At 37.0% G+C, this 20,052-nt stretch overlaps 1 protein-coding gene across 1 annotated transcript in view; it reads right to left on the reverse strand.

Moving 5' to 3' along the window:
* Window positions 1-20,052, reverse strand: part of HHIP (hedgehog interacting protein) — a 68,295-nt gene that overhangs the window by 37,929 nt on the left and 10,314 nt on the right. The window contains exons 3-4 of the mRNA XM_010076870.1: window positions 16,400-16,556; window positions 15,401-15,602 (exon numbers count right to left, since the gene is read on the reverse strand). Coding sequence (XP_010075172.1) covers window positions 15,401-15,602; window positions 16,400-16,556 — 359 coding nt within the window. The remainder of the gene's footprint in view (window positions 1-15,400; window positions 15,603-16,399; window positions 16,557-20,052) is intronic.

The raw sequence follows: 20,052 nt of genomic DNA on the forward strand, positions 1-20,052 counted from the left end.
CAGAGACTACAGTCTGTAACCTGCATATCCTGACTACCCTGATCATCAATATAGAACAATGAATCTCTTTCACCAAACAATATTTCATCACCTACACACAGTAGCACAGCAGGTCTCTTTATGAGCAAGCACCACTGACTTTTTATCTGCCTTTGGAACTGCTTCTCTGCATTTCATCTGTCTTATTGAGTATTGTGTCCAATACTTCAGAATTTTATAACTGTCCCCAGAGGTATATCTTGACAACCCTTAGTCACTGTTCATGGCATTGGAAATGCTTACTATTGCATCCAGCCCTGCTATAAAGCAGACTTTTAACATTTAAGTCTGATACCCTAAATGAGTCCCCAAGTCACCTAGCTTTGCAGTATATCCAGAGTTTCTCATAAAAGATAATTTTGACATGTCTTGGTTCTGCTTCACATGGAAAAGAAACAAACATTAACACTAGGATATTTCTGGACAGGGAAACTGAAGCAAAGGTTCAAGGTGCTAACTGTACAGACTACACCACCAGCAGAGCTAGGACTTGCCTGCACCCAGTTCTGTTGACATATGACCTGATTCCCTATCAGGAAAGCTAGATGGCTGCTGTAAATTTCGTAAACAATTGGGTAATAAATTATAATAGTAGGAAAGCTACAGGCAAATCTTTCATTAATTGGTGTTGAATCAAAACTATCAAAGCAGCAGCATGTAACAGACAAGTGATAATGTTGCTCAAATGTCATTCCTTTTATGTGTGACAATTCAATTTGTTAAACTTTTTCATCAAAGAAAAAAAGAGAATGAAGAGGCAATATTGCTTTTTCTGAAATTTGTTACTTCACCTACTTCTGATAGATCTTATTTTTTCCAAATCGAATATATTTTTCGATGCTACCAAATGAAAACCCTTTTCAACACTGTTTACTGCAATTGTGTCTTGCTGAACTCCTGAGGACGCTGCTGGATTATTAGCAACAGCGTTTGTCCTCCAGAGTACTTCAAACCCTCTTTCAGCTACTGCTTAATACCTGCTTTTTATAGTTGGATAGCTACTGGGAGTTGTCACTAATGCTCCTTAAATATTCTTCAGGACAGAACAGAATAAGGTGAGAGCTCTTTTTGTGTTTAAAGGTTCTTCCTGAGCTATGTTATACTGAATTTGGTGTGCCAGTTCATTGCCTAGATTTAGAAACTTTCTCCAGACTTTCTCCAGTCTCCAGTGTGCTCTAATCTTGTATCACCAGCAAATTCTGCCCCTTAGTTAATCATGAACTCTTCAAAGTAAGAGATGATTTTCTACAAGCAATACTAGATTACTGATTTAAAAATTATTTTCAAGGTATTGGTTATTTCTTCTCTTTGTTTTTCTCCTCCTAATGTAGCAGTATGCTGGAGGTGTGTCTAGAGGCACTGGTATAGAGCACTTCTTCCCTGAGTGCTGTCTGAACCACAACAGGTTTTTTCTTTAATTTTCTAACTAGCAATCTCTCATACTACTTTCTTCAGAGACATTATATAAAAACTTCTAGAATTATAAACTATTTTTTCTTCAATATCTTACCTAATTCTTTGACAGAATTCTGTTTGTGCCAGCAAATTAACACACAAGGTGCTTTTTTGACCTAATTTTACAATTCCCTTCGTTTTTCTCACCTAGGATTTGTTTAGGTTCTCACTTCTCTGTAAATTGCAAGCTGACCTTCAGAGCGCTTTTACAGCCAGCTTCACAAATAGTACAACTTCATTATGTCAACCGCCCCGATTTTCAGTTCCTTTAGCGCACTTATTTTAGAGCAATTTATGCTGGTGCTTTCCATCATTTCTCTTCTCCCTCTTTTTTTTTTTTTTTCTTCTCAGCCTATAGGTGGAGAAACAGAAAGTGTTAAACACTGACTGTTGGTGTGTCTTTCCCAGTCTCTCTTGTGCAAAGAAATCAAGCTGCGTCTTTTGCTCTTACACTCTGTTGCTCTAGCTAACCAGCCTCTGCCAAAGACCATCACCTAGCTTGAGGAAGATATTTTATCACAATGTATTAAAAATTTCTCTATATTTTTCCCTATTTGTTCTTTAAATTTCCTCTCAAACCTCAGAATGTTGTTCTACAGTAAATGTTTATGGGAAACTCCTACTTGCTTTGCCAGTGAAACAATGGCAGGATATAACCCTTACTCTGTGTTCTGAATTTATATTCTGCTCTATTAGTGTCACTTGAGTTGGATTTCCATTTTATTATAGGATTATTATTTTTGGGGGGCCGGAACATTCCCTCGTACCTTGCTATATTTCTCACCTTCTTGATTCCTAATTTTTCCAGTATACACATATTTTCTCTGAGTCTAATAAGGTACTTTTAAAGAACCTCCATGCTGCTTCTACAGATTTTAATTTCCTAACTTTCCCCTTCAGGCTATTTCTAACTTCCTCAATATAAAAATCTTCCTTTTTTGAAAAATGCCGTAACATTATTACCTCATGGTAGGATCCCATGGGAGGATGTTGAACTTAATTATATTATGGTCACTTTTATTTAGTGGCTCAACCACATTAACTTCCTGAATCAACTCATATTTCGCTGGAGACCTGCATCAAGACTAGATTTGCCCTTTCAGTATTCCAGAATTCTTGTAAAAAATTATTGTCTTTGGTGTCTACACACACTGTTCCCGTATTATACTGAGAGGGCTTAAAAATACATGCCTGCGATAGACATGAAAAAGTCCCCAGGAAAGACTTGTTTATTCAATGCACTTTTAAGAGTGCTTAAAGTCTAAAGGGCTTAATTGTCAGTGAAACCACACGGAGTTTGGTAAATTCAAATATTTGTTCTGGGTGCATGAATCAAACTGTATGTTTGGTAGCTCAGTTACACATCTGACTCTGTGTGCGTTGAAATTCACGTTTGTGCAGCACAAATTCTTGCAGGTTAAATATCCTATGGTTATGGAAAATCAGGAAATACGTATCACTGGTTCTCCCATGACTTGAGAGCCGGAGCCGATTGAAACAGCAGTTGGCTCCTTACGTTATTAATTTATTCCTGTGTAAACCTGAAACCCAAACTGTAAAGTAATGATTTTGTGACCTGTAGTAAATAGACATTGTGACACTTAACAACTGAAAGCACATTATGATGTACAGTAATGTATCTCAGGTAATCAGCTGTTGTTAGGCTAAGGATCAACTGAAAGCAAACTCTAGTAATGAACTATATGGCGGTTTTGAAAAGCGGATTGAAATATGGTTTGTCTTTGAACTAGATCCACTGCTTCTCTGATCTTATAAACATGACTTTCAAAGAATGTACACTGTTTTCCTGATTAGAAGTTCCTTTTCTTTTTTTTTCCATTACTCATTTATTTCAATCCCAATTTTAAAATCTAGCTCATTAGAAAAGCATTCTCAGTAACAGAAGTTGAAACAAATACAGACGTGTGTATCCTCACTCAGCACGGTGCAAGCCAGCTATTACTATTACATGTTACAGGAACACTTATCTCTGTCTGTACTAGACTGAATTTCTTTATTGTTTTAAATCCCAAAGTGATTACTCTTAAATCTAACTTTTTCTTAAATTTACCAAGTGAGAAATGTTTGCTTCATTAATATTAAAATTTGTGGTTCACAGTTCAAAAGAAAGCTAAAAACAATTTCTGAAATAGTGTGTCTTGCTGACACAAACACGGTTAACTTATATTTTTGCAGTTTCCAGGAGTGTTTCACTTGTATAAAGCAGGAAAAGTATTCTGCTCTTTCCATTTTTCTCGCACTATAAGAACCAAGAAAGCAGGAATTTGTTTAGCTCATTGGCTCCATTTATCCTGAGCCAAGACCATGATCTTGGAAACCCTTTAACTTGGCTGAATCCCATACAAAGTTCTTTTCAAAAAGCCAGTGCAATTAGAACAACACAGTGTATGTTCAGTCTCAAAATTAAGACGATAAAGTTTCAAACAGCTAGAACTGAAACACAGAGTATCATGGACTCAGACCTTTAATCAGTTAAACACAGATCCCAATTCCACTAGTTTTTGATCAAATGAAGAATTGTGTAGTTGAGGACAGCATTAAGAAAACACTTTTCCACCTTTTTTGCAAACGGGCAGAACAATTAACACAGAAAATAAGGAAACATAATGGAAGAAGTCTAAGTTTTATGCAGTCCAGCCTTGGGAGCTTTTCTAACCACTCCAGACAGAGTGATTCTATAATACAAGCAATACACTTTGCACTTTCTATTTTATCACTGGCTACTGCTAAGTGATAATACACGTTTGCTAACCAAATTGGCACATTGCACAGTCTGTTTTGAAATCCGGTGCTTCATTTTTGAAGCTGGTTTTTTTTTCCAGAAAGCTCTCCTTTACTTTATATATAGTACATCAAATAAATGTATAAGATTTCTCTTCATTTTCTATGAAAACATTTGTAATTGGTATTTTGATGAATTACAGCACCTAAGACAATCAGAGAAACCAAATTCAGTACTAAGGATTCTAGTTCATTATGTTTCATTTCACCTTCTAAATTGTTCACTGGGTGTAGAAGGTACATTTTTGTTTTATTTGAACAAAGGCAGGAATTCTTAGACTTTATTAAAGGATAATTTTAGCAATGCTCAGATTGAGAGTAGAGTATTAGTTTCTTTCATGCATTTTGTTTGGGGTTTTTTTGACCATTCATATGAAGTGATTTCAGAAGTTCCTAGTTAGTAAGTAGCTAATTATGTTAATTTCCCTTAGTCATTTGCTACTGTTTTTTCTTTGGAATACTTACTCGTGGAAGTTGAAATACTTATGCAAATAGTAAAATATAATAAAATCTATCCACATTCATAAAATGTATATAAACTTTATACAAAATAGAGGACTATATGAATTGTATTGAACTATGTTCCTTTTGTTCTTTTAGTTGTGCCAAATACATATTTAACATACTATTTCAAAAGCAAAATTATTAAAAAGTCTGTGTCCTTTGTAAGGAGAATGTATCTCTACAAGTGCAAAATGTTGCAAGTTGCAAAATACGGACTCATTAAACTATAGCAAAAACACAGTTTTAAATGCTTCTGCTTCAAGAACTGAAATGACTTTTAAATTAACTAATTGATTACACATTTTTTTTTTACCAAGCATTTGTAAATAAGGGGTTTGATCCAATTTTATATGTGGCCTTCCCAGCCCCACAGACCTTTGGAGACACATGGATACTGGCTGTGAAATGGTTTTGACTTGTCCCAGCAAGGGGCATCCTAGCAGAGGGGTAAAACCTGCCAGAGGCTCGGTTTCTAGCAGGCAGTTCTCTAATATTCTCTCCTTTTGCATTTGTCTCTTGCGTCCAACTTTCGCCATGACATTTGGAACTTCCCTGGTTTTGGCAGGGCTGTATGCTGTTTCAGCGGTCTGTGAGTGCAGGGGCAAATGAGTGTAATTTCATAGGTGGCTTGTTAGGTTTTATCTGATCTTACTGACTGACTTACACACACCCCCACGTGCTTTTTCATTGAGAACACCGACTTCTTGCTTTTTCCCTCAAAAAGTCACTGTAGCAATAGTGTCCTCATCATATTGTCCTGTCATATCCTGTAAGACAATTATTGGGGAGGAATATAGCAGTGATGGAAGCTGCCAACTTTCTGCATTGCCTTTTCTCTCATCTGAAATTCTATTTATTTGCCTCAGTCTTTCAAGCGTTCAAGGTTTAGTGCACACATTAGCATACCTAAACATTGTTCGATAGTTGATGAGGAAAGTCAACAGTGCTTAGTCACATCTTCAACTAGGCTCCTATGAAGTGTACAATATTATTTTACATTCATTAGTCACAATTAAGCATTCAATTTGTGATGAAAACGTCTGTGTTTTCTTTAAGGAAGAACTTGAAATGATGTCCTGAGAGGAGCTAACTTCTTTCTAATGTGATTTCTCATGAAAACCGATCACACTTCTGAAAAATCATATGGATACTTCAAGTTTAAGTAAGTACTTTTCTTATGTAGTTCAATATAAAAACATTCTGCTCTCCTTCACACTACAGCGTGACTCAGATCCATTCATCGACTGGCACTTGTGGTATGTTGTCTCTGGGCTGTTACAGTGATTGAGAATCCATCTGATAGAAATTCACAGAACTTTTAGGAATGTCAAAAAATATAAAAGTTTTTGGTGATTTACTCCCTCTTTCATTTCTTTTCAGGGCATTCAGTTAGCATAAAAATAATGATTATTACATAAATTAAAGTTGTTGCAATTCAGCTGTAGGGATTGCGACTCAATGCCAGTGAAGCTAGATCAAGGTTTTGAAAAGTATCTGCTGTAAATTAAAAACAAATGGTTGAAAGTATTTTGCAGACCTCTCTCCCACAGATTGTATATTCCATTTTCCAAATTAAATCTAAGAGAGAATATTACTTTATTGAGATTTATGGAATAATTTCTTTAAAAATTCCAGCAATATGAGAATGCAGGCAGACACTGACCGTGAATAAAAATAAGTGTCAGCTACTAAGTGGTTTCATCTTTTGGAGGGTGTTTTTTTTTTTTTTTTTTTCCTGTGATGGGAAAAATTAGTTCTGACTGGTTTTTAAAGCAAAAATTATACATAAACCATTAAATTAGGGACAGATCATTTGTCCAATTTTAACTGCAAAGGGGATAAAATGTGTGGAAAACATGATAATATAGCATTCCTCCTTCATTGGAGGAAGTGTTCCTCCCTCAATGCAGCTTGCTGAACCTGTCTGAGGAATGGGACTTGAGAGCTTGTGAGAAAATGTATGTAAGGGGATATAGAGGAAAATTGTTCTGTGGGATCTGGGGGAAGTACATGTAGGAATAGCAGTTGGGCTGTATTAACTATGAAAGTATATATGTTATTCAGTTTTTAATCTCTTTCAAGACAAACACGTGATCCATTTTCTGTACGGCCCAGTATAAGGGATATAACACCAGAGGAAATCATATAGCTGTGATGGACAGGAAAGTACATAGAAGTCTCAAGGTCACTGGGTACTGTTTTTGAGAGCTCCAGTACTTCATGGGTTCCCTGAAGTATTCTAGGACCTCATTACAGATTTTGGGGTGTCCAAGAACTTAAGGGGATGATGAATCTTGGAGCCTTAGTGGACTGCTAAACCTCCTCCCATTAAAGAAAAACATGTGGTTGAAACTGTGTTGGCTAAAAACCATGGAATTTTCTGCGTAACTTTATTCCTTCTTTGACATTTTGTGTTGGATATCATGATCTGTCTGTTATATTTCAGCAAACGCAATAATTTCCTTTTAATTAGATAATTACCATGTTATTCATTGGTTTTGATCACTTCTAAATTCAGCTTTTGGTTTTAACAAATGCAGTTTCAGGGGATGATGGATTTTTACATTTTTAAAACCGCTAAATGTCCAAAAAGGATTTGTACACATAACAAAATTAAAGCAGGGATTATCTAGCACTGTGTGTGGGATACAGCTATAATCTATACAGTGCATGGAAAAGAAACTGGCATTCTCAATTGCACTGCACACATCTCAGTAATAACAGGGTATGAGGCATACAATTTCATGGAACACCCACAATGAAAATTATTCTTTCCAAACAGAGAATTGTTTTGGAATAAGTTAGGTTAATTGGCACCATGGGATTCCTCTCAAGGAAACACAGAACATTAAAATCTACACATGTGCATGTAAAATGATAAAGTATTATCTTCTTTCCCCTCTCAGCTCCTCAAATCTAAGACACGCTACCCAAAATCAACAGAAACGATTATGTTTTGTTGATTCAAATTTCCTTAGAATAAACTGGCAGTTCTTCATCTGGTCAGTTTACAACCTGAGAGTCACTGCACTGCTCCACAATTGCTAGCTGGGGTATGGTTATCTATTGCAGCCTCTCACACAAAAATAGACATCTCTAGAGCTTTTGGCACATGCTTTTCAGAATTGTAAGAATCTTTCATTTCTGTGCAAGCAACAGAGCTATATGGTGGTATGATACAGCCTCTTTCAAAGGACTATTGTGCGCCTTTTAGGATTAGACCCAAAATCTGAAAAAGGTTAATGGGAAATCCAGGCACATTTCACTGTCATTATATAGTCCTCGGTTAAAACACTGATTGTATTTTACAGTTTCTGGATACTGTATATTAAGTCCTCACAGAAGTATTATCACCCTCTCAAAAATCATAATTATAAAGAACTTATCACTAATAAAGAAAAAAAAAATCTTCCTTTTAACGCAGAAGGCTGAATTCTCATGCAGGCTGTTGTGCTGTGTGCACTGTGTCTGTTTCATTACTATTTAAGGTCATTATGAACAAGGACATTCTCCTTGGTTTATCCTTACTTTCCTAATTTCCTGCTCCAATTCTGGCAAGACATTTAGAACCGCTTAATTGTGATTCCTAGTGGGCAGGCCACAGGTGAGGTGCGGCCTCAGAAATGTCTGTTGTGCTACGAGTCTGACGGCATCTCTTCTGACCTCTTGAATGCGTGAGAAACCCCCCTGTCCTGTGACCCCATGAGGCTCCACATGTACATCCTGTGCTGAAGAACAGTCTTCCTCACTTCCCTCTCTGCAGTCCCCAGTGGAAAGCTGAGGTGTATAGTGATTGCCTTGTCATTTTTGCAACAACATGGAAAACATAGCTTTCCAGCTTCTCACCAAAGACATCCTACAGCCTCTTCTTTCATACTCTGAAAGAGGAGTTCCAGGACACCAAAGAACACCCCAAAACGTATCACTGTTATATGCCAATAATTTTATTTCCCTTACCACTCTGCCTGGACCTACACACGTATCTTAAATGCACCTACCATTTAATTAGTCTTAGAAGGACAGGAGCAAGACAGCAAATAGAATTTGCACTTAGCATCGTGGAATGAAAGGAAAATGAAATCTTACACTGTTCATAAAAGGATACATGTATTTATATTCTACTCTAACATTATTATCATTTTAGAGGACAATCCCTATTCTTCATAGACCAATGAGAGCTTGGTCTGGTAGAACAGAGCGTTTACTTTCCGGAGTTTTCATAGACAATGTTTCTGAGTAACTCTGAAGAGTTGCAGGCCCGCTAGGTTGAAGAAGGAAGAAATTTAGATAGGATCTCCCAATTCTCCTTCCAGTCCTAAAGCCTGGAATGAAGAACATCTTTCCACTGTTCCTCTTTCTCTCCATGAATCAAAATAATCCCCTGTTTGGGAGTAATTAGTCACAAATTCAGTACCCACTGTAAGCTTGGCTTTCCGGGGTGCAGAGAGCAGAAGATAACCTTTGCCAGGAGTATCAACTAGTGCATCCTAGTTAGCATATTTAATACCTGACAGTCTATTTTCGTAGTCTTATACTAAATATACAAACTGTTACAGGTGGAAAATTGGTCTTACTGCATATGTAGACCCATTTACAGGTCCCACCACCCTTCATGGCATCGCCCTGAAAACCCTTCTCTGTATCCCTACTCACAGAAGATTCCTACCTGAATCACTGCACCACTCATGAATAACACTTTGCAGAAGTGAAAGCACTTGTGCTCTGATATCAAAACTAACCAACATACAGTAAGGAATATATCTAACTCAATTCTTCTGAAGAACATTACTCAGAAATTTGCTGAGCATACACTTGAAATAATTGTTGTCAGATATGTCTATAGTTTTTTCACAAGAGAACTGGCTGTCAAAATATTTACAAGGAATTACATAGGAACAGAATGTTTAAAAAACTTCGGGAATTAAAAAAAGCTGATTACTTTGAAAGTAAGATTAAATAAAAAGGTGGCTATGGCCTAGGATTTAGCGGAAGTATCTGTTAAAAGTGTTTCTGACAAGGAAAACCATAGTCTTAGTAGAGAGGCAAGTGAATGAGGTCAAGGAGTCTAACTCATATATTCTAAACAGTGATCTCCAATATCTTTTCCTGTCCTTTTCCCCTTCCCTTCCCTCTCCTGCCCTGCCCCTTCCTTCCATCCTCAGAGGCTTTGCCCTTTATCACAGTATTCCCAAGAGACGTACTAAGGATATCTTATTACTAGCTCAATAAATAAATAAATAAAAGATCTTTCTACAAGGAGTAATTCCATAGGGGCAGTTTAAGGACACTCATTTTTGCAGCGGTTTCTACTCTAGGCACTGTGTGAAGCAAAGTGCAACAGAGCGCAGCCATTCTTTGCGGGCTGCGCCATGCATGACCCTGCAGTCAGCAGATGCATACCGGAGTTACGCCAGAGCTTGGCCAGAATCAAAAAAAGTATCGATAAACTGAAAATTACTTAAGGATCAGAGATGACAAGCAACTGAACATGGAGCCCGTGCAACTCCATACCTAAAGAGCTAATTCAGTCAGTGGATTTATAAATAGGAAAGTACCACGGAACTACAGGACTTGATTTTGCCATTGGCAGTAGGAAGATGTAAACTTGGCTACTTTGTACAGTTCTGAGGTCCTTCATTTGAAAAGGATGTTGGAAAAGTTGAATGGTTGTAGGGAAGGACCACAAAAATAGCTTAAGGACTGGGGAAGGTTCTCTACAGTGGCAGCCCTAGAGCTACTTAGCTTTTCAGAAAGTATATTGAAAGGTGATTTTAGCATTTAACTCCCAAAGAAGTGGTAGGCTCTTCCTTCTGTGCTGTTGCCAAATGATACTTTGATGCCTTCCCTTCCAAACAATGTATGTTATTGGGCTCAGGAGACAAGAAAGTGAGTGAAAATTAATGTAATAGGTTATGCTACATTTTATGATGGCTGCTACTAACCTAAAGGTTTCCAAATCTTAGGAAATAATACGGTTAATATGATGAAATAGAGCCACAGGAGTAAGGAAATTTGGAGAACTGCTAGAGCATTCAGTATTTTTCTGTAAGTTTGAGACAATTTTGAGTACAAGGTGACTGATCTTGTAATAATAACATACACTATACTGCTACATCTCAAGAAATCATTAAATTCAAATATTTAGAATGTTTAGAAGCTTTTTTTCCTGATGAGTGCGTTATGGGATAAAAACATGTTTGCCTGATACTTTGAAAGCATTTAATTATTTTGCTCAACTTTTTGATAATAGATTCAGATACATCAGGACTATTTTTTCTTGATAATTGGTTAAGGTCTCCTTGAATGCCAGTGAAATCAAACTATTACCATTATTGGTTCACTACCTTCTCATTTAAACTTTCCACTTCTCTTCTAGTTGGCAATAGTTTAAAACAAAAAGAAAATAATAGTGAAAATCAGTCTGAAGGAAAAACAGGTAATAATATTTTCATATAAAAATTGTCTTTCCTTTGAAGGAAAAACTGTAGATTGTTGCTCCGTAACTTAACAACTCTCTTCACCACAACATAATGGAGTGATAAATTACCATAACAGGGAAGCAGATTTTTAGGGTATGTTTTTTTTTCTGGCAAATGCTTATTCTTTTCTTGTACATACATGCCACATACTCAGGATACTTTGTAAAATCAATGGGCAGAGGTGATGGATGGAATCAGTATTTTCTCCACTGCACTGGGCTCTATATTCCTAAATAGCTGAGACCATGTGCATGTCCTAGATTCGAGTTACAGGTGCATGTCTTGCTCATGTCCTTACTCAACTTCGGGGCAAGACTGAAGTGCACAGCTTCTGTCTTTTCTCCACATTCTTGAGACAGGGAAGAAAAGGCTAAGAGTGACAGGAGGGACTTGACCAAATGCCCAATCCATCCACACCTCCTACAATACTTATGTAGCCAGTGTGATGCAAAATACATTGGAGGGGGTCACAGATGTTGAATTAGCAATGTCTTCATTAAGATACATCCATGGGTTCCAACAAATAAGTTGAAAAAAGATCAAAAAAGCATAAAAAGTGCTATCAAAGAGGATTAGAAATTGAGAGATGTCCAGAGAAAAATTGTTTCTTAAGCTCCTCAGAGCTTTTATTTTTTCTTAAATCTTCAGGAATCCTGCATCTAATTTTCTCTTGAGTCAAGCCTCCAGGAGGCACAAGCTAACATCATCCATTCATGGCATCTCTCTGTGTTATGCAATACTTCTACATCCTTGTGCTAACTCCTTCTAAGATACTGGCAGCATACAAAAATATCACTTCTTCTCTTTCATTTGACCTCAAAATTAAATCACATAACTGTCAGTAGATTTTACCGCAGCAACAATTTTTAAGCAGAGACCTCAGTGACTTCAGTGAACATTAAAAGCCAATGGACCAATAAAACATTTGCATCATGTTGTACCATTCTTCTTACTTAATTTCCATTTATATCCACAGACCTTCACAGGAGTGACCAACAGGAAGCAACTCCAGATAATCCTATTTCTGTGCTTAGGTTAGCAGGACCCGTGAAGAACCCCTACAAGCTCACTCACAGCAACGTCAGAGGCTCCAGATGAATTTCATCAACACAGGGACCCTTAGTTCCACTAGAGGAACAAAACCGCATCTTTTCAGGAGGGCATCGTGGCTGATTGCTATACAATGCAGTCACCTCTCTTTGGTTTTGTCTAATGTTTTCCTCCTTATCTGACTGCCAGTACTGTGATGAGCAAAATGATGTCAGTGAGATCAGAACTGAAGTCCAGGATTATTTTTATGAAGGAAAGATGTAATTTCTCTTGCTTGGTTATACCAGCTTCAAGATAGTTTAAAGTATATTCTTTGGAAAATCATCATGCAACAGATTGGCTGCTTCATGACAATATAATGATTTTATCACTCCTAAATTTCCTCTTTACATTAGAAAAAGAAGAGAAAAGTCAACCACCACTATTTTCCTTTATTTATCAACACTGAAAATATCTTACTTGGATAGCTGTCCAAAATGCTTTTCAGAGGTATCAATTTAAATTACCTTTCATTCAACCACAGCTGCATAATTGTTATTATTACTTACTGGATACAACATATATCTATAAAAGTTTGAAAAAATATTTTAGTATTGTCACTAGAGTTAAGTATTTGTTAGTATTTCAGATATAGACAAAAAATGAACAGGAACTGCTATTTTCAGGCACGAATATAAGTGAGAAAATTTTCACACTTAAAGTCCTAACCTGATATTTTTAGGGAAAAAGAATCATTTGCCTTTTCTTGCTACTATTGCTCCAAGGGTGGAAAAGAGGTGAACAGCTTTTGTTTACTTCAGTGAAGAGCTGATTCAAGAATAACATTATATGGATGATGATACACAGAATTGAGCAGATATTTGGGTTAACATCTATGAATCTGTATAAATGAACAGAGAACTCAAAAAAAGGCAACATGTTACTTTGGCAAAACACTTCGCTGGAATACCAGCCTAAGTTTGATCAGGGACAACTGAAAATTCATTGATTTCATTTTACTTTTTCACTTACACCACTATATGAGAAGAATCAGGCATGTCGAGCAAAATGTATAGATACAAATTCATCTAGGTTACACTACAAGCATTTCTTGAGTAGGCACGGAGGACACACACATTCAGCGATCCCCACACTTTGCATCTGGATGCTGTATTTTAGATAGGGTTTTTTTTTTTTAATTGCTGGCTGTAGACTATCTGCACTGCCTACTGGAAAATTGTCTATCCGCACAGTATTCTCTATGACTGATTTCTAGTTTTAAAGTGTATAACAGGTGAGTAAAATCAAATACTCTTCAAGTAGTCTATTTTGATGGAATAATTGCTACTGTTGTCACAGTGATCTTGCATCCTTGTAGGTAAAAGACCACGGACAATGATTATAGGAATCAGACTGCAGGGGTTAAACACAAAAATGTTTAACAACCCTTGTTTTAAAGCTACTATTTGCATAATGTGGGTTTTATTCTATTTATTTATTATTTTATATAATGCCCTAATTCCTCAAATTTTTGTGCTTTCCCCTTTCTACTTAGAAGCTGGAGCATTGCTTTTAGGCATTTCCCTTTCTCCTTACCTGTGAGGTACACAAAGCCTCTGTTCTTGCCAGCTTGCATTAGCCACTGCAGTGCAATTATCCTCAGTCACTGCACTGTTATCTCAGGGAACTGAATTAGACTTTCTAGCTTAGAGAGCATCAAATCATTTACACAAAATGATATAGTTGAAAAAGACACAGTTTTGAGTACTCTATGATAGTTAGGGTAGTAAAGGTGTGAATAAAACAGAATAAACATTGAACTTGAATCTGAGGGTAGCTGTCAAGAGTCTTATCAACCAGGCTATTGCCTATCCGGAAGCATGGAAAATCAGTTTTGCATTTAGCCTTGCCTCCAAATGCGAGCTGTAAAAGTTTCCTTGAGGAAGGCTTGTTTGGGACTGATACCTGTTCTGTGGAAAGTTTCACTATCAGTTTTTCACAAGTACAAGCAATCAGAATCTTCAGTTAAGAAATATGAAACAGCCTTAGATTGATGTTCAAAAATACCCTGATAAGTCCCTTCTGTTCTGCTACCTTGAACATAATGGTTACCTGCAGAGGCAGAAAGGGAAGTGTTCAGCAAATCACAGAATCATATAAATTGATTCTTTCCCTGAAAAGGGTGTCATATATTTAATTTTTCTCTTTCTTTCAACACAAACCAAAAACCTGTGAGATCTCCTCTCAGAAAAGACTATCCAAAATTGGCTTACTGACTTTATAGATGAAACACAACTTATAGTTGTCACAATTATTATTTAAGATTACTCTGTCAAGAGTACATCAATATATCTTTCATCCATGAAGGCTGTATGACATACAGTCCTGACTGTTCTAGGCAAAACTTGATTTCAGTTTAAATGTGCTTTATATATCTGGATTTTAGTTGCATTACCACTCTAAAACGTGAAAGAAATCAACATGGAACAACGCTTACGACATTTCCAACCCGCCCACATGTCTGAATTCCACTTTTTATGTGTATCTCAAATACACGCTGTTTTAAAGCAGCTTCCCACCAAGGGCAGCTCATGCCACATTTGTGGTTGAGCCAAGAGGGAGCGAGCACCGCGGCCCCTCTCCTGGGGGTCCCCCAGCACTGCCCAGCCCCTCCTGCGCCTGGTCCCGGAGCATCGCTGGGCACTCAGAGGTGACGGGAGGCCACGAGCCAAACTTGCTCCCACTGGAGTCATGGCAAAACTTGTCTGAATTCAGTGGGATGGAAATGAGCCCAAAGGATGAGAATACAAAGATAGTGTGCTGTGGGAAGCTGGTGTTAGATAGCTTCTTCTGAATTGAAAGTGAGGCAAAAATGAAGGGAAAGCGGAAAATGAAAAAAAAAAAGATGCTAAGTTTTCCCTTCCTAAAACAAGGAAGTTTTCACTTCTTTGCCACATAGAACTGTAGTGGCTGTTGTCATTACTTTTCTTTTTTAGTATTGGAATTAAAATAATTTCTGAAAAACATTTCTTCCCTTTTTCCCCGTAGACAGGCTAAAATATAAACAGATAGAGATAAGTAAAAAATCCAACCTTTATTCCACTTTGAACAAGCTTGTGTATATCCAAAAAAGGTTCCTTGAGTATGTCTCCTTCAGGACCGAAAATCTTCACATATCCTTCTTTCTCAAGAATAAAGAGGCGATGGGATCCATCCCCGCAATGTACTGCTCCAACAGGCTGCCTTAGTCCACTCACGACCTCCTGAATACAGAAGCAGTTGTGCTTGTGTTTTCTAAAAGAATTTTTAAAAATAGTGAGAAATTTCTTCTTTCTTGTAACCATGACACAACAATGTCCCTAAAAGATACGATTGCTCTGCAGTGATATTAAAAACACAGTTATACGATCTAGAATAAATTATTTCCTTGAATGTGTGCAAGCAGATAACGCTGAAAGTCAATTTGAACTTGTGTTGACCAAAATTTGGTTTGTATACAAGAAAGAGAAAACTAATTAATCTTAGATCTGAAATGTAGAGAAATAGGAAAGAAGAAATGTGGTAAAAAAAAGAGAAAATTTATAAATACAAAATTTCTACTGTATAATAAACACAGTAACTTCCATCAATTTGACAAAATGTGGCTACTAAAGCCCCGTTAAAAACAATGACTTATGATGGGACACTCTAATTTAATTATTTTTGCAATGAAAAATACATGAACGAAATAAATTGAAAATCGTGAAATATTTTACTAATAAACTTATTGTAGTTGTTTAGCAATATTAAATTCAGGTAGAAATGACTTCCTAGAACTACATATGACCCACGGGGTGGACCACAACCAAGATCCACAGAGTGGATCAGACCAGGATTCTAACACCTCTTCAGCAATGCAAATATCCAATGGTACTGAAATATTGAAGCTAATGTAACTTTCTCTTTTGACATACACTAGCAGCAGCAAAAGAAAGTAACATCTGGAAAACACAGCTGCTGAGCATAAGCACACACTGAGCTGGTTCACTGTGAAAACCACAGGCTTTGCTAGGGTTTTTTTTTCAGATTAAACAGCATTTATCTTTATGAACCTGCTGATCTCTTCCTCTTTGTCATATTCTTCCATGTGGTCCAGGGAGTTAGAAGCTGGCCCTCGCACTTGTTTTCTTGGAAAATCTGGAAAGCATACACCACCATCTTTTCTTGCATAGTAAAAGCAAAACTCATCAGCTGTAGTTTGGAGAAAACCTTAAAAACACAAGAGAGCATACAAATATTTAGTGTGTTGTCATGTCTGCAGTTTTGTGCCATCAAACTAATCTTTAAATAGCTTAATATTAAGTGGAAAAATAAGTCATTTTAAACAAAGCGCTAGCTGCAGAAAAGGCCTGCTCTGAATAAATACAAACTGAGTATTACCTTTTATAGATCATTCATCTGTATTTGTATTAAACCTTATTTTCAGTGGGCTTAAATAAAAAAAAACAGTTCATTCAAAACGACACTACAGTTCACTCATTAAAAAATTAAGAGACAAAGCTCAGAGTTGAGGCTGTGATATGCTTTCCCCTGATTTTAACCCTGTTAATCAAGTGGAGTATCTGCTGTAAAACAGCTTGAGCAGCTTTCATTTAACTTTTTTTTTTTTTTAAGTGACTTGTTGTAGTAAAAATTTTGGTAAAGACTTTGGTAAAAGACTTTGTGGAATGCTGGCAGCAAAGGTTGGAGAGGTGAATAATGAGTGGTCTCAGAAATGGAGAAGTCCTGCTGAAAACAGCACGGTGTTGACGTGCCGTTGGCCCTGGTTGACTCCCAGCATTAAGTGGGTGAACACGGTGTCCCACTGCGGGGTTTATGTCCTCAGCCCCCATCCCCTGAGGAGAGGGGATATGTCTCGTGCTGCACGGGAGCTGGCTTTAAGGTGCCTTGGATGAAGGGTGGTCTTGACGTTGTAGGTTAAAATGGGGCCTAGGGAAACAAGGGCTTGGTAAAGTGAGAGCCTTTGAGGAAAAACCCTGCCACTACTGATATTACACCGTGTTTAATGACAGCAAAAATATGTATTTCTGTCCACAAACCTATTTCTAGTCATTTCTATCCAGTTTTCAATCATTAGTATTAAATCTAAGAAGACAGAATTTGGCTAGTTATACATGTACTATTGTACTGAAACAGATGTTAAGATAATATGACTTAGGTTACTTTCATTCCTCTGTGCGTTATTGGCATACTGTGTTAGGATGTACTGTGTATGGTCCAGGACATAACTCGTAGGATACACCGAATTAGCACTTAATTGGAATTAGAGGCCTAATTTATGCATGGCTTTACCACTTGTGAATAACGCAGTAATCCACAGATCTTGGCCATAAAACCTCTGGCTTACGACTTACACTAAGAGCTGATCAGGGACAGCTGTGTTTCATTGTAAAATGACAATTTCTTAAAAGCAAAGCTTTTTCAGAAACATTATCAGTTTTGACAAAATTTTAGTTAACATGATGTTTCTGGTCCAAACTCAAACTTCTGGTCTAAATGAAAAAAAAGAGAAACAGACAGCAAACCTCATATCACTCTACTGCAATGTCTTGTAATTAGGGTGTTTCATTAGGAAGAGGAATATTCAGGTCAATGCCCCTCATCTGTCAGGCAAGAGTTTGACCCTAAGTCTCCCATTTCCCAAGTAAATGTCCTAACAACCACTTTATTAGCTATCCTGGGGTGGTCTCTCTGTGGCTTTCTTCATGGAAAATTTCGAAAGAGTTCAATTTCTTCCTTATGTGGAATAGGAAAATTTTTTAGATCCCAGAATTTTTGTGGAGTGGAAAGCCTTTCCCACCCAACTATACTTCTTTTCATATGCATCTTCCTTTAAAAATATTGGAAAAATAATATGACAAAGCCTGCCTTTGGTTTCTGTAAAATAATATCTGGAAACACATGGTAGTGTGTTGTGGCGTAAAAGTTTAATTACCATGATTTGGAGCTTCAGTAAATATCATCTCAGAGGAGCTGGTTTTAATTTATAGTAGTTATTTGGGGAAAATGGGAGATATAATTTCAAGTGGAACAACTGAAGAAAAACTTTGATATAATCACGGACTAGTGTTCCAAGGCTTGTAATGCCAAAATCAAAGGTAATCTAAAGTCTTGGTGTTGAATTATTTGCATTAAGAATACACAGTTTTGTCTTTAATAATTTATTTCTCTAGGCACAGGGGGTGATTAAAGAAAATGCAATAGCAAAGTAGAGGTGTACAATTTCTAAGAATTTCTAGAATTTTCCAAGTGTACCACCTACAATTTACTAAAGATAAACTACCCCTGGCTTGAATGTTATCTTTAGTCAGAAAAACTGAGAGCGTATTATGATCATATTGTTTACTTGATCCATGTTCTTTTCAAATAACAATCAGATGCAAACTCACTTGATTAATGCCTTATGCAATGCCTTTCTTACAAGTAGAACTAATCTCTTTTTCTTATGAAATATTTTATCATGCACTGAAGTACGTGTTGTGCTGCAGTTGCCTTTTCTATTTAGCAAACCCATCAGCAGGTTCCAACACAGGATAAGGCTTATGTTCCATTTTCCTTAGAAATGCTCTTAAAAAAAACTGGGGCTTGAATGAAGCTGTGAAAATCAGTCAATAAATTGCTAAAATGTTGCATTACTGGAAGGAATGTAGCCTCTGTAAATACTGTTTCACCTGTGTATTAGGGGATGGAATTTTGTTCTATAAAAACCACAGTAATTTACCAAAAAAATCCGCTTGTTACATATGCTAGATTCAACATACTAACAGCTTCACCAAAGACAATTAGAAAAACATTGGCTTCTACTCTCCTATCTGCTTGTAGCCATTTGTTTTCCTTATCCTGCTTAGATTGTAAGGTCTTTAGTGCAGAGTTTGACATTTTGTTCAGTGTTTGTACAGTGTCCAGAAGAATGATCCCTGACAAGTGCCCCTAAGCACTAGAATTGTTTTGAGAAAAAAAAAGAAAAAAGGAAAAAAAGATAATTTTGCTCAGTCTCAGTTTATTCAAATACAGCTCTGTCACTGTCCTCTATGAGAACTATGCCTAGTAAGGACTGCAACATATTGTCCTGTGTGAATTTCTGTAATTATTACTTTATTTTAAAAGACTCATACATATCATTACAAATTTCCTACCACTTGTGTATGTGTTGACAGAGCAGATTTCAGAAAACTGAAATCACAAAGGAAGAGTAAACTTAATGTTTAAGTGTTTTAACACATTAGATTTTCTACAGGTTTGCATTTCTGTGCTTTTAAAACTTTCTGCCTTGCAAACAAGAAGCAAACTACAGACTTTTCAGTTAAGGCAGGTACAGTGAAGGCTTTCCGTGTTTCTCTTTTTAAAAAACTGTGGGAATAAGTTGCATGATTTCAAGCCTTTTCAAAGGAAAACTGCTCTCAGCTTATCCTCACCTCCTCTTCCCACTCCTGTTACTCCTCACACTGTATCTTGCTTCCTATCCCACCTTCACTGACTTCCAATTCGCTGGATTCCCTGCTCACCCTTCACCCTGCCTCTTCCTTTGAAATACAACTCAAATGTCGTGGTAGCATTTGTCTGGGTCTTTGCAGCAAGCCAAGTGACTATTCACTCCCTTCCTTGTTTGCCCTGCACACAGGATTGAATATCATCCACCCATCTGGGCAGACCTACACTGGCTTAGAGAGCACCTGGAAATCAGGCTCACCTGCTTTATTCCTGC

Source organism: Pterocles gutturalis, unplaced genomic scaffold (genome assembly GCF_000699245.1).
Source record: "Pterocles gutturalis isolate BGI_N339 unplaced genomic scaffold, ASM69924v1 scaffold6763, whole genome shotgun sequence".
Lineage (NCBI taxonomy): Eukaryota > Metazoa > Chordata > Aves > Pterocliformes > Pteroclidae > Pterocles > Pterocles gutturalis.